This window comes from Glycine max, chromosome 8 (genome assembly GCF_000004515.6).
Source record: "Glycine max cultivar Williams 82 chromosome 8, Glycine_max_v4.0, whole genome shotgun sequence".
Taxonomy (NCBI): Eukaryota; Viridiplantae; Streptophyta; class Magnoliopsida; order Fabales; family Fabaceae; genus Glycine; species Glycine max.
This window is the reverse complement of record NC_038244.2, coordinates 480367-494786: the sequence shown is the minus strand read 5'-3', so window position 1 is coordinate 494786 and position 14420 is coordinate 480367. Positions and strand designations below refer to the sequence as shown.

Sequence of the window (14420 nt, the reverse complement as noted above, 5' to 3'; positions counted from 1 at the left end):
TTATATAGAACTTTAATATAATTAAGTTGATTTTTCTACTTTTAAAATATGAATATGATGATAAGTTGCAAATATTATAAATATTTCTTTATGTTAGTAAACTTTTTTTAGTGTAACAGATACATGTATTTAATTTTTGTTTTAACTTATATTGTAAAGTATAAATTTATATTAAATACTGTTTGAACATGAAAATTATATATTATTATAATTGTTATTTAAACTAAAAATGTGTAAAACCCTGGGGCTGCACGTGAAAAACACGCTACCAAAACTGTACTACTATATATACAGAACATCGAGGTGGGCCTTCAAGTTTAAATCTCAAAACTAAAGCTGGCTCTCGGTTACATTTCGCGCCAAACCAGAGAGAGATTGTAGTAGAAGCGAAATGGTTCAGCTGTGTTTCGTTCTTGATCTGCGGAGCTTGGTACCTCCATTGCTAAGAGACATAAAGCAGGTAGAACCATGGCTTTAGAACCTGCTCAATATACTTCGTCTTCGCTATAATCTCAATCTCTAGGATTTTAATCGTGTCAACACAGCTTTGGCTTTTGTCGTTGCTTTCTTTTCTGAACTCTGCAATAGCATCATTCCTAATAGAATGGCGGTTTCTGAATCTTCGTGTCTCAATTTTCAGTCGCTGCTTCAACTCGCTAATTTTTACGCCATCTCGAGTTCGTCCTCGTCGCACGCGCGCAAATCAGTAACACTCGGCGATAAGATCGGTTTGTGCTACGTCTTCAAGAATCGTTTATCTTCTTCTGACGAGGTACTGTTTCAGAACCGAGCACTTTTTTTTCCGATTCCTTATTTGGCAGATAAATTCGAAATGCACGAGACGTGGTTGTGTTATGATCCCTACGAGTGAGTGATAGAGAGTGAATCTGCCGGTATTGTAGTTGGCGGTCGCGTACAATCCCGTGGGAAACTTCAACCTACGCGATTTCCACCATGCTGTTAACAACTTACCTTATGATGCTTTTCTGGCTGATATTGATAGCATTTCCGGTACTCTCTCTCTCTCTTAACATATATTTTCTAATTCTGTTAGAGAACATGCATTGACTGCTTCGATGGTTAATCTTCAGATTTAATGATTTCAAATGTTTTGAGTGAACGAGTGTTGTATTCGTGGCAAGGCAAAGATATAGAGAGAAAAGTGATTGTCATAACTTCGACCTTGCCTGAAGACATAGACTCTATAGTGCAGAAGAGTCTTATGGTGAGTCAGTGTATTCATGACATGACTTCTATGCTTTTATGTGGTTTATAAACATTTCTATTGTCAAAAGACTTAACTGATGGTGCATTTTTTTTAAAAAAAAGGATGCTGCAGATAAATGTGTTTCGGTCGATTTTGCTGTATTTCAACAGAAGTCGATCCATTTGACTGATACGCGTGAAAACATAAACAATTTCCGTCGTTGCATTTCTCATCTTGATAATTGCTCAGTTCAGACCTATATTCCAGGTCAAGTACTCTCACAATGAGTTATGTCCATAATTAATTTCGCATAAAATTTCTTTTGGATATAGAATTTGAGCTTTGGCTTTGAGAAGCACGAAGAAAAGAAAATTCTCTCCTGCTATGAATGAGTTAACGTACTAAATTTGAACCTAAGAAGTTTATGAGAAAATCTAAAAAATTGCAGATTTCAGAGTATTCCACAGCCTTGTTAAAAGATGGCTGCTGATTTTGAAAGATGACATGGAAGAGCCGTTGCTAGCTCGCCTCATCTTCAAAGACAATCTTTTTGATTCTGTGAATCATATATTCTGCAACCTGTTTGCACCAGTCAATCCAATAACCAACATCTTCACTCAATGTCGGGTAATAGTGCTTACAATCCACATTGACTGAACAGTGACCGCTTCACCAATTTTGGCATACGTGTAATTTTGTTATTTTAATTGAAAAGTAACTGGCTTGTGTTCGTTATTTTGTTAATTTTGGCAATAATATATCATTAATCAACTATTTGTTGCATGTTACTAATTTAGGGAATCATTACATGTGATTATCTATTTTGAGAATAGCCATTTTAACCCATGTCCTTTTCTAAAGATAACAAATTCAAGGGTTGCTTATGATGGAACTTACTTCTTAGATGTTGATTTTCTCCATATTTATGTTACTCTTAAAAGGGTTTTCATGTTCTAGTCATAAATCATTGGACATATCATAATTGATACAATTATATGCCAATTTTGAATGTCACATGAGCTTGCACCTTGTAGATTAAGCAGAAGACGTAAAGGTTGTACAATTACTGTAAAACAATTCATAGTTATGACAATATTCTAAAGAATATGTTACACTAAAAACTAATTGCATGTACTTGTTGGAATGATTTAACTGCTGAATTTTGGTTTTGTCATTCATAAATCCATAGGCAACCTGGATACACTATCCGTGCTTGGGAAGAATATTATTGATTTTACACAAGTTGTCTTCAATAACCTTATCTGAAACATAAGAAACAAGAAAACAATGTAGTCATGCAAAATAGTTTCATTTTCTAAATCCCACCTTCTATTGATTCTTGAATAATTCTGCTTTTCGAATGCCTTTTACATCAGTTATCATTGTGCATGTGCCATCTCTAGTATCTACAGGACAGGAGTTCTCTTTCTTTTCACTTTAATTTTCAGTTCCACTCATTTTTGAAAGGAAAAGGAAGAAGCATTAATTATTGGAATTCTACATGAACAGACATGCAGATGTCATGGCATTCCTTTAGGTGATGCTGAAAAAAATTTCAGCAGACTTTCTTGCTCAGTCACTGGCTGCAATCTGGAAACTTGTGATGTTATGGAAAATTCTGTTCAACTTGGGGAAAAAAACATTCTGTTTCTTCCCTCATTCTATAATTCCCTGAAGCCCCTTCAAATTTCTTTACCGATCAACATTACTGTTACCGAGAGGATAAATTTGACATCTCTTGATGAAGGTATGCATTTGCTTGTGGTTTTTCATTTATAACTTCAGTTTATAGCATTATGCAACAAGGATTTTTCTTTGTTTTTCATTTCAAGTAAACTGAAAAAGGCAAATGGCGAGTTTAATGCAACCTGTAGGAATATCTTGATTGAGTGATTGCACGATCAAATTGATCTATCTAGCATTTGTAGTAATAACCTACTGGAGTGGAAGGAAATATCTTCATTCTTTCACTTCCTCTTGTTTTTTCTTTTCACTTCAAATTTTTTAAGTTATTTCACACAAATTTTATTCCTCTTTTATGATCAATTAGAGTTACTGATTGAGAAATTCTGTTAGACTGCATTTTGTTCCAAACCCCTCTATATGATTTCACTATCTTTCCATCATAAAGAGTTGATTCCTTCATTGAACTTTTTATGCAGGTCTTATAATAGGTGCCTCATTTGTTGTGATACCATCCTCTTATCATCCAATTGAAACTACTTCAGATGATGGTGATCAGTCTGATCTGAATGTTCAACGTGTGTAGAAAGCTCTACTCCCCCTTTGAAATTCATTTAACTGTGTCGTCATTACTCCTGAATTGTTGCCATTCAATGTATATTTTTCCGAAATTCTTCACTAAGTTTATATTTCTTCCATCATTGCTATAATTTCACAGTTTTTCGAGGCCTTTCCAGCTTTCTACATTCAATGAACCAAGGTTTAATATGCTCTTCAAATTGTGATTTAGAAACAATGGCAGAGGCTCCTTATCATTGCTATTATATTCTGCAGCCATCAGATACCGGACCAATGCTTATGAGGGTGAGAACTAGCCCCCTTTCGCTGCTTTTTATCCCTCTTGTTCTCTGCACATTCACACAAAGTAGAATAATGGTAATCATACCAGTGTCATTCCAGTACAGTAGTAGAATGTATGTATTCTGGCTTGTATATCCTGATGGTAATTCATTACTTTCAATGTAACTTCATAATCAATATCCATAAAACATGCAGCGCCTTGCAGGGGCAGAAGAAGTCCTTCGAGTTCCTGATAATCAATTAGTTGATTCATCAATCAACAAGGAAATTGAGAGCTCTGTTCAAGCCTGTTTGCTAAAGGTTAGTTTAAACATTTTCCTCAAAATATATTTCTTTTTCTTTTCCCCTTCAATGAGAGAGACTGATGTAGATAAATGAAATTTTATGTTGGCATTAAATTGGCAAGTTGCAAATTACTTTACTCTATGTTTCTTCCTCAATGTGCTGGGAGCTCTTCATTTCCGAATATATTTCAGAAAATTTTGTTTGTTCATCTTCTAAATTTTTTATTAGTGGGACGAAGTGGTCTGTTACTAAATCTTGAGTTCTCGAAGAATTAATTCACCAAATTTTGTAGAATCTTGAACCATCTTTGTTATCAAATTTAGATGTTGAATTTGAATTGAATCGTTTAAATATTTACAAACGTTAAAAATCACTTTGTATTTTGGAATTTTGAAACCAAATTTGCTTGCAGATCGATCTAACAGACTATGATCCATTGCTGCATGAAAGAGGCTTTCATCAAAAACTAAATGTGCTTGTCAAAGAGAGCCTACAATTTTGGTGAGTTGACATGTGAGAATGCATGAACTTAAGAACACCCTTTGGACATCATACATGAATAACCTCTCAAAACAACAATTTTGGAATGTTGAATTTAATTTATTTTTTTTCTAAAAAAGACAACATTTTGTTTAAAAGAATTAAAAATAATAAGAATTAAACGACCAGTCCTTTTGAGCAGATGCTGCCAAATGTTGCAACTGACTAATTTTTTGGTGGATGGCCATTACTACATGACCTGAGAATTCTTACACTTAATTTTTCTGAAGAAAAATATGACCTTAATTTTAATTCTAGAGTTTTTTTGGCTGGTTTTTCTAAATAAACCATCTTAGCAAACCAGTTGATTAGCTGAATATTCAAAGTTTTCTATATGTTTGTTAATTAACGATGATATCATTATGTTGTAGGTCAGTATTTTCTAAATCAGAAGGTGCATTTTCAGAATTAAGCGCAAGTCAACAGCCTTCGTCAGAGGTGATGGGTAAAGCAGAACCAGCAACTGGTGTCATAGTGAATGAGGAAACTTTGGCATTGGATATTACGGATCATGACGACAAAACCATGGCCTGTATTACAGAAGAATGGAAGCAATTGGTTGTAAGCGAAGACCCCAAGTTGTACTCTCCCTCTAGTATGCCCAAAGCCAAGTTGGGTCAATCGAGTGTATCGCCACGAGATGGTAATAGGAAGTTAGACAGAGAAACTTCAAGGATTTTGGAGAGATTAGAGGTTCCGAGGCCATTAAAAGCAAAGACCACCTCTCCTGGTTCAAATGAAAGTTGCATGAAAAATACCAGTGTACCCATAAAGAAGCCTCTTGTACCATTCCAGCCAACTCAAGGTACAGAACAAGTCCTTGTTGGCAGCCAGCTAATGAAACCTAATTTCCAGAGGCAGAAAAGGAAACATAAATGAAAAGAAGGCAACTCCACGTTTCACGAAAACGTATCTTCAAAAGTCGATAAGGTTCGTGTATTCCTTTCCTCTTTTCCATTCTGCTGCAACTGCAAGTGATTTTTTTGTACAAAGCATGAGCAAGCTAATCATTAAACAAGTTTTAAGGGACAAGAAGTGTGAAAATGTTTAGAAGTTAATGTTCATTTGTGGACTTAATTATTAATTTGGTTATTTTAAAATGTTCAATTTCATCATCAAATTTTTAAAAATTTAATTCATCCTCGATTTTTTTTTGTTTGTTTGTTTTAATGCATCAATAGGCTGAGCCAACTCTTTCTAAAGCGGGACCTTTTATAGGCCTACTATGATTTTTGTATGGTTTGTTAACTTGTTTAAAAATTTATTGCATATTAAGATTTTAAATAAATTGATTGGCTTATACTTAAACTTACCAATAAGTTTAGAGGCTAATGACCGATTACTGGAAATATTAATAGATTTTCGAGTTAATAAGTCTACACTAAACATATAACCTGTGAACCTGACCTAGCCCAAATGCCATTAGTTTGGACTCTGATTTTTTTCAGGTTGAATTCAACCACGTTCAAACTGAATGAATTATTGTTCGGGTAACAAGTTTTCATTTTAAAACTCGCGAACTCAATGCCTAATCCGTTAATGTGATATTTTCTATTTTAATTATTATTTATATATTTTTACATTTACATTTATTTGTTTATTAAATACAATTTATCATGTCCTATTTCATTATGTTATTTTAAACAGTTCAAATAATTCTAAACATAACTTAAAACTTTATAATGAAAAATTCAATGAAAAAAATCTAAGAAGAAAAAGAAGAACAACATCTGGAAAGGGTATCATTAAAAAAAAATAAAAATGAAACACAGTATCATAATTGTTTCATCTTCCATTCTTCTTTGCTTCTTCCTCGGTGTTTCCAAAGATTCAACCAGGGCAGCCATGACAAATTTTTGCTTGTCATTCGTGTTATTGATGTTTCCTTTGAAAGATCGATTTGTGACTTCCAACAACTTGAAACGCGAACCATGGTGTTTTAGATCTTATAAGAGCCATGATGGATGAGAGTGAATAAAATAAGGTCTTGCTTTTTCACCCATTCAACCTGAGCATAATCATTTTCCTTGTTAAAAATGACACAGATAGCTCTTAATAATGAAGGTGCCTCCAGTGGAAAATGGAATCCTGATTTTGAATAAATGGGTAGTGTTTGGACCTCCTAGCTGATGCAGACGCTTAACATAGGCAAGCTGCAAGCACAATCCAATTTGGACATGTAACGTGTTTGCTTTTTCCGTTAAAAAAGAGATTAACATGCAAGATATGTTAGAAAGCAGCTAACTAATTATATATTACTTTCATCTACATGCTTATGGCAATAACAAAAACTAAAATATACTAACACTATGATTGGATTGGTAGAAATAAAATAAAAGAAAATAGAGATGAGAAAAATAAGACGAAAATACTACATTTCTAATTAATGTTTATATAAAAAGAAAAATTCTGAGGAAGAAGTTTCTTTTTGTGGTAAAAGAAAAACTATCCCCTCATCAGATGGCATGGAATGGGGAGGAGGTTTTTCTGTTTTAATTTTTATAAGTCATAAGTTTTTTATAACACAAGATAATAAAAAACTAATATAGTAAAAAAGTTTAAATTTTGAAGTGTCAAATTTAATTTTCTAATTAGTATAAAATACTTTTATTTATTTGCTTTTCCTCTTTTACATTTTAATCAGGTAATGAAAGATTTCTCTACTTTTTTATCCATTTAAATGAAGTATATTTACTTCTCTATTTCTCTTTTTTATGTATTTTTCTTCTATTTCTTTTTTTCGTATTTTAGTCTTCCTTCAGACAAAAAGGTAAGAGATGCTCCAAGTTCCAACTCTCACGGGTTGTATGTTAAAGTACGGGAATTATTTATTGATTAAAAAATTAATAATTGAAAATTTAATGATTTTATAATTTATTATACGTACATGTACATGAACTACTGGGATATACGGCAGAATGTGTTAAAGAAAGGATATAATTATTATACTTCATTAATAGGATACTAGGATTACGGAAAATGACATGTCCAGTTTTAGAGCCCAGTTTTAGAGGTAAGCATCTTTTATTTATTTTTTTTGGCCTCTTTGTGATGAGAATCTTTGAATTTGCCAAATACATGTTAAAGGTTGAAGTGATGGAGGATGAAGCTACAAGTAGAGAACAAAACATTCGAGTGGAAAAGGATGAAGATCCATAAAATTTGGTAAGAGGTTTTCTTTGAATTCCTTGTTGAATCAATCTCAGACTTATCAAAGTAATTTTTGTGATGTTTATCCTAACTTATCTTTTTTCACTGGAAATAACGTCATTCAAATTTGCGTAACCTGTATCAAACGATCTACTCGTAGTCAGGATCACATCTCTTTGCCTGTCATAAATACAGTCCATCCTCACCTAGCTGTTGCCTACTTGCCTAACCGAAAGTGGCTTAATTTTGTCTTGGACCGCATATACCATCATGTGTTTCTTTCGCTGTCTGGATTCTGGAATTCTAGATAGAACGGTGACATAAGTTAGCAAATCTATATAATTCCAATAAAAGTTATTGAAGCTCATGCATTTTTTTTCATATAGTTTAGGAGAGCTGGGATGGGGAATTTGTTTCATTAAACTCAAAATTATGACAATATAAAAATGATTAGTAAGCATCTTGTTAAAAGCTAGCACAAACAATATGACCAGCCATACTAATATCTAAATGAATATTTAATTTTTTTTAAAACAATTCTTAATTAGATTTTACTTATTTCCTCGTTAAATTTTGAATTAGTTAGAATTTTTTTCTTCAATAAATCGGAGGATTAAAATAAGAAAATGAATTAATAAATATTGCGGGTGCACAAATTATTTATAATATTTATAAATGAATCTCCTGAATTCTGCAATTGATCAGCTAAAAGGCATCGGGGATTAATACAAAGTATCAAGTGCGCTCCAGCTAGACATTATTCTCTCTTCTGTATTACTTTCTAGTTTCTCCCAAGGTGTTTCCAAGGAGTGGTTATTTCTCCTTAAATTTACATGGACATAAAGACACGCAGAGACATTAACAGACGTCCACACCTTTTATAATTGGTAGGCAACTCTATTTTAACCATTTAGCTCCCACCTGCCTTGGTGCTTTTACAAAGCCATAAATAAGAACCACATGTAGAAACTTAATTATTTATAGGCAAAAAACAAAGTGGAATGATCTAGGTGGTGGACGGCTTAGCTCGATCTTGTCAGAAATTTTCTTTATGGAAGTCGTACTTGGTGGATGTGTTGTGAGAGAAATCCAATGCTAGCTGACGAAGCTCATGGGTGAGGGCTGATGGCCCACAGTAAAATACCCCTGCATTGCAATTTAATGAATTTGGAAAAAAGCAAAAAGCAGACGCAACGTGAGTAGAAGGGGTGGGAACTGACCAACTCGGGCATCTGGATGATTAAGCGCAATGCGCTTGTAGACACTGCGCCAATTGGGTTTTGCAAAGTGAGACATGACTCGTGTCCCAGAGACAATGTCCACTCCATTCTTTGCATGGTTTAGGGACTGCAACATAGCAATAAGAGCAGAGCGAGCATCACCCTCTTCGTAGACGCTGGTGCAGTAGCTGTGGAGTTCAATCACTTTCCTTCGGTCCTCTTCTGCCACTTCGTTCATTACCCCTTTGAACCAGTCAAATGAACCCTGCTCTCTAGTCACCCAGTAGAAGTATGCCCTCCTTGTCTTGAAGTCACTCACCCTCTCTTGCCCTCCCTCCTCCTCATCATTCGCCTTAAAATTATTCACCATGTCCTTTAGTATACTTATCATTGGTGTAGCCCCAATTCCAAGCCCCACCAGCAACACCACCTCATACTCCCTGTAGTCTTGTGCTGGCGCCCCATACGGACCATCCACCAGAACCTTAGGAAAGGAACTGCATACACACACACACACACATGAGATCATAAATAAAGAATCCGTGCTTTTTTGTCAATCAATGCTTGATTAAAAAGGCTTTGTTGCTATGCAAGTCTATCTTCGCTGCCTTTGAAATATATCTTCTGGCCTTCTTCTGGGTCATGTCATGTCATGTGTTTCTTTCTGTTTTATTGGGGTTACGTATTTTTCAATACCTTATGAACTCGATCGACTAATTAAATGCTTGAACTGACAACTTATCTTGCATGCAGAAATTTTCAACGGGCGTCCTTATCACCCTAATATTTTTTGGAGTCCAGATAACAACCCCTCCTTTTTCCCCCGCGTGACAATAGATACAATTTGATTATAAATCTTACATACTTGTTATTTGAAGGAAAATGATGAATAGACAATGCGTTCCTGTTTGATATCTAGACAGAGGAATGTACATATGATAGATAATATAATACGAGACAAATAAAAATAAATAATGTCTACCAAGTGTGTGTAATATATGAATGTACGCATATCTTATGTTCTTATTTGAACATCAAAAAATTAATATAGTACTACTTGGTATTATACTATATAATCATCTATAGTTTTTCATTTTTTGTCTTTTTTTGCATGTACACATTTTAAAAATACATCTCAAACTCAAGATTGACAACTTTTTATCATCCCATCGTAATGTTCACATAACATTTTCCAAAATACTAAGCATGTGAGTAGATGCTTTGGAAATCCCGGTAGCTGTCATTGACCCCAAAACCAAAATCGACAAACAAACATGCTCTGTATGATGCTAAAGTTTCGTTAATTAATTTCAAACAAACGTGTTATGTGCTACCACCAATTTGTTATGTGTTATCCAGCAGCCATCAATTATTGGATCTCTAATATTCTCTAAAAAAAAAAGGTCAAAATTTGGTGAAGGATTTTTCAGTATACTCTTTGAGTGTCAAATTAATTTCTACTCGTGTTTTTAACAGAGTAGCATCCTAACCTTAATTATAAGTGGTTCTGGTAAGATTTAAACTCCAAGTTTACTAGCAAATTTTACCAAGATGAAACTTGTCGTGGGTTTTTTGAATAAATAAATTAAAGCATAAACTACATGAGTTAATATGATAATTAATAAAATTAATAAATATGAAATTCAAGGTGTTCTGAAACTTTTATTATAGCACATTGTTAAATTGATAATTATTTTTAACAAATTAATATATATATTCAGTTAATTGTATCTATATTGGATCTGATTAGAGTAATTGATGAAATTGATACAAACTTTTATATATTAATCTTATTCCCGTCGTTGTGAAGTGCCAAACTATAGTTTTTGCCTTAGTTATCCATCATATATTTAGTAAATTTCCCTATTTAAAGAAAGTAACTTAAAATAAAATAGTACTTACCTTGGGCTGTTATCTCCTTTCAAGCATTCAGCTCTTAGAAGTCCACTCTGTCCATTTAGGGGTTGCTGGCACGCCTGAAAGAAGCCAAAGCAATATAGGTTGGGAAATTAGGAGAAACCCACATTAATAGGGGGGGGGAATAATAATTCACCTGTGTGAATTTGGCTTTCAGACTTCGAGTCCAGTCACCAAGTATTTTTATGTGAACGCTAAGGTAATCATCATCAGGGGCGGAAGTTATGGAAAATGGATGCCTGCACCTCAGGGTGTTACAAAGGTATTTACATGCAACATTTCATTTAGAAGATGTTTATTCAAATGCATACCATTCAAATGGAGACACAGCAGCACAATTCACAAACATGTATTGTCCACTTTTGTAGCTAAACCCCTGCGGCTTTGACATTTTAAGTGATAACACGTTTCCAGGATAAAGAGTCACCTTCAAAGTTGGCAATATGCATACTTGTTTATGATGGAGCAATGTGTTTCTTCATATAGTAAATAATTGAATTTTATTTATTTGATACTTACCTTCAATATTTTGACGGACTTAATGCTCGATCTGAATGCTCTAACCAGTCTTTCCAATGCATAAATGGTGATGGGAATAGCCAGATACATCCAGGTCTATCAATCACATAATATCAAGTGCATGTTAATCGATTATCTTTCAATCCAAAACAACTACATAAATATAAGGGTCAACTGAAGGTGCTAACCGTTTTCTTGTACCATTCCTTAGTCAAGTAAAGTTTGATTCCATGTACAACCAACAGGGCATAGACAATGACGAAGAGGTGATGGGAATACCAAAAGGCATTGAAACCCGTGAATTTGTTGAAAGGTTTGGGTAGTTTGGCCCGGCCTCTCCTGAACCTAGGATTAGCCAGCGTAAAGGCTATTGCCATTAGCACAACTATTATAATCCCTGTTACTCCTTCCCATGATTTGACAAAATACCAATAATCTGATGGTCTGTCTCCGAAAAAAGGTTGCATGAGCTTGTACTTTTCATCGCTTGCATGAAGAAGGCGAGGAAAATCACAAGTAAGATGATAGATGGAATGTACAGCAACAGCAACTGCTATTGCCACAGCTATTACCTGCAAAAATACTCCCATTTTTACAACTATAAATTTGCAAGCCTTTTTGACTTGCGAAAGCTGCTATATAACCCAACAAACATTTGAATTGAAATAGATATGTTTCCTTTTCTTGTCACTCTTGAAGGAGCAATCAGAAGTAAAAGTTACCTTGTGGAAGTTGATGTTGTCATCCAAAGGAACTACAACACCTAGCTTGGTCTTATTCCTGAGCCAGGTGATGGTGTTGCGGCAAACAGGTAACAAGATAAGAGCCATGTTCAATTTAAGTGTCTCGGCTGCACCTTTTGCCATGCATACACAATGGCCCATCACCTCATAGGCAGCTTTTCTCCTATATTGCACAAATTTATAGGCAAATAGGCCAAACATCACACCAATCCAAAGTGCAAGTACCCAAGATCTTTGCCAGTTGTCCAGCAAGAAGTACTTGGCATCTCTACACCACCTCATAACTGCACTGTCCGCAAATGTAGGCTTAAGTTTTTGACTTAGCATTTGGCTCAGGTACTTACTTTCTCCTCTTGTAGTTTCCTCTGGTCCATGCAACAAGAGCGTCTCCAGGTTGTCTATCTGTTTTTTTCCAAATAAAATATGGCCAAAGAGTTAAAGAAATTAGGGTAAGTGGATAATTCTTTAAAAGTGAATTTCCAATTTGGAAATTGCAGGATAGGCTATTCATATACCATGATGTATCCTGTGTCATCAGGGTCCAATTCTTCCATAATCAAAGCCGCATATTCCTCTGCTTGCTTCTGGATGTTTGACAGTTTGTTGGCAGTGGCGCTAAGGCAGATAATCTGAGTCCAGAATTGATCACATGTGATCAAGGAAAATCATAATCAGATTCAGACTAGCAGAATTTGCTGATAAAACAACTTTTGTATGTTGAACAAACTTGGAAAGTAAAAGTCTGAACAGTTAGTGGTGAATTAATTATTTTGTACTGTACCTCTTTAATTTCTTCCTCGGTGATTCTGCCATCTGCATCTTTATCAACCCTGCATTCCAAATCCAAATTAATATAAGTCATCTCAAGGGTGATATATACTTACAGAGAATCCAAATTAACCAAAACAATGAATTACATGTCAAAGAATGTTTTGAGCCTAGTATCAAAGCTCTGGTCAGAAATATGATCCCAGAATTCCTTCATCTGGATCTTGTTAATGGAACCCCCCTGAATACCTCTCTGCCTAGCAAGAGTATCAAAAAGCTTCTCTGCATAAGCCTCAGACTCTTTGTTCAACCCTACAATCAAATCAAATCCAGTGATATGTAGACTCAGAATTCAGAAACTAGTTTATATTTACATTCCTATCAATCATTTGAAGCAAGATGGGTGGGGTTTGGTACCTAAGCATTGGGCAAAGAGAGCACGAGGAAGATAGCCATCAGTGGTAGCAGTAAGCTTGTGAAAGCGCTTCTCCACCTCAACCCATCCTGCGCCACCATCGGTCTTGCTGATAAACTTGAGCCCCGTGAGAGCATGACCCACTGCAGACTTTGTCCTTTCAAAGTGTTTGGGCGCTGGTTTTGAAAATGATGCCAAACGCTTCAGCTGCTTCATGCGATTGGCAGCACTCTGAACCACAGAGGCACCAAAGGATGTTTTTTTCTCAAGCCTCTTCTTTCCCATCAAACCCAATTTATCACCTTCCTCTTCTTCTTCTTCCACCATGTCAACATCATCAGCTGCAACAGTTTTAACACTGTGTAAGGCCACAGAGTCACGATGAATGTCCATGGTCACCTCAACGTAGTGTTGTCCTTCAGCTTCTTCACCCTGGGATTTGGTGCCACTGTCAGGTCCAACATCAGTGCCAATCCTTTCAGCATCAGTGAGTTCTATATCTGATTCATGGTGGTGAAGATCTGCACAAGTGCCTCCCATTGTTGCTTTTGGTCTGATGCACACACACACTGACTCAACGACACTTTCAGGTCTCTTTCTTCACACTCATTTGTTTCTCTTCTAGCTATACCTGCTTGCTTTGCCTTCTATATATGCACGTATGTTGTTAACCTTTTGCTATGGACAACAATGACAGCCATATTTATCAAAGAAAAAACCATTCAAAGTGACTTTATTTTCTAGTGTATTACAATGGTTGTTGTCTTTATTTATTTAAAAGCTATTTAGCTTATCTAAACTACTTGCACTTCTTTAAAGTAAACAATGTATAATTAGTTAATTGCAGATAGAAAAATGTTTAAGATATACATCATTTTGACTTTGACAAAAAGATCCAAAACCTAATTTGTCTATAACCCTTTTTAAAATACATATGGAATAAAATCAAATTTTGATCAAATATTGAGAGATTTAAAACATATTTACCTTCCTTTAAATTATAAATTTATATTAACACCTGTACCTTTTAAAGTTGACTGTGATTGCACTCAATGTTTTCGCCCAATATAGACTTTCCTCAATTTAATGATTAGTAACATAACATCTCATTA

At 34.9% G+C, this 14420-nt stretch overlaps 2 protein-coding genes across 5 annotated transcripts; one reads left to right on the top strand and one right to left on the bottom strand.

Moving 5' to 3' along the window:
* The first annotated feature begins 107 nt into the window (after positions 1 to 107).
* On the top strand, positions 108 to 10123 carry LOC100794173 (uncharacterized). 3 transcript variants are annotated; one of them, XM_041017868.1, is made up of 14 exons: positions 108 to 460; positions 641 to 772; positions 903 to 1011; positions 1092 to 1225; positions 1330 to 1474; positions 1656 to 1834; positions 2717 to 2954; positions 3370 to 3468; positions 3681 to 3754; positions 3947 to 4051; positions 4449 to 4537; positions 4948 to 5506; positions 7664 to 7741; positions 9700 to 10123. In XM_041017868.1, exons 1-12 carry the CDS (start codon positions 392 to 394, stop codon positions 5453 to 5455), a joined length of 1881 nt encoding a protein of 626 aa, XP_040873802.1. In that variant the 5' UTR covers positions 108 to 391; the 3' UTR covers positions 5456 to 5506; positions 7664 to 7741; positions 9700 to 10123. The 3 variants fall into 3 exon arrangements, with proteins under 3 accessions (XP_040873802.1, XP_040873801.1, XP_014634101.1); XM_041017867.1 differs by having other exon boundaries at positions 3609 to 3754; XM_014778615.3 differs by lacking the exons at positions 7664 to 7741; positions 9700 to 10123 and having other exon boundaries at positions 3609 to 3754; positions 4948 to 5640.
* Positions 8375 to 14025, bottom strand: LOC100814238 (respiratory burst oxidase homolog protein C). Of its 2 annotated transcripts, none has more exons than XM_041017866.1 (12): positions 13311 to 14025; positions 13043 to 13205; positions 12907 to 12955; positions 12641 to 12754; positions 12105 to 12527; positions 11571 to 11954; positions 11383 to 11478; positions 11175 to 11290; positions 11000 to 11102; positions 10849 to 10922; positions 8947 to 9443; positions 8375 to 8848 (listed from the first exon to the last, which is right to left on the bottom strand). In XM_041017866.1, the coding sequence occupies exons 1-12, from the start codon at positions 13846 to 13848 to the stop codon at positions 8763 to 8765; spliced, it is 2643 nt and encodes an 880-aa protein (XP_040873800.1). In that variant the 5' UTR covers positions 13849 to 14025; the 3' UTR covers positions 8375 to 8762. The 2 variants fall into 2 exon arrangements, with proteins under 2 accessions (XP_040873800.1, XP_003532261.1); XM_003532213.5 differs by having other exon boundaries at positions 8375 to 8872; positions 13311 to 14022.
* Between the last annotated feature and the right edge of the window lie 395 nt (positions 14026 to 14420).

Bases quoted from the DNA above. Each gene is read 5' to 3' on its own strand.
- LOC100794173 (XM_041017867.1), top strand. From the start codon at position 392: ATGGTTCAGCTGTGTTTCGTTCTTGATCTGCGGAGCTTGGTACCTCCA. The intron at 2,955-3,369 runs GTATGCATTTGC...CTTTTTATGCAG, and splicing joins TTTGACATCTCTTGATGAAG to GTCTTATAATAGGTGCCTCA. The intron at 4,052-4,448 runs GTTAGTTTAAAC...ATTTGCTTGCAG, and splicing joins TTCAAGCCTGTTTGCTAAAG to ATCGATCTAACAGACTATGA.
- LOC100814238 (XM_003532213.5), bottom strand. From the start codon at position 13,848: ATGGGAGGCACTTGTGCAGATCTTCACCACCATGAATCAGATATAGAA. The intron at 12,755-12,906 runs GTACAGTACAAA...TTCTGGACTCAG, and splicing joins CCGAGGAAGAAATTAAAGAG to ATTATCTGCCTTAGCGCCAC. The intron at 11,291-11,382 runs GTAAGTATCAAA...CCAACTTTGAAG, and splicing joins AGTCCGTCAAAATATTGAAG to GTGACTCTTTATCCTGGAAA.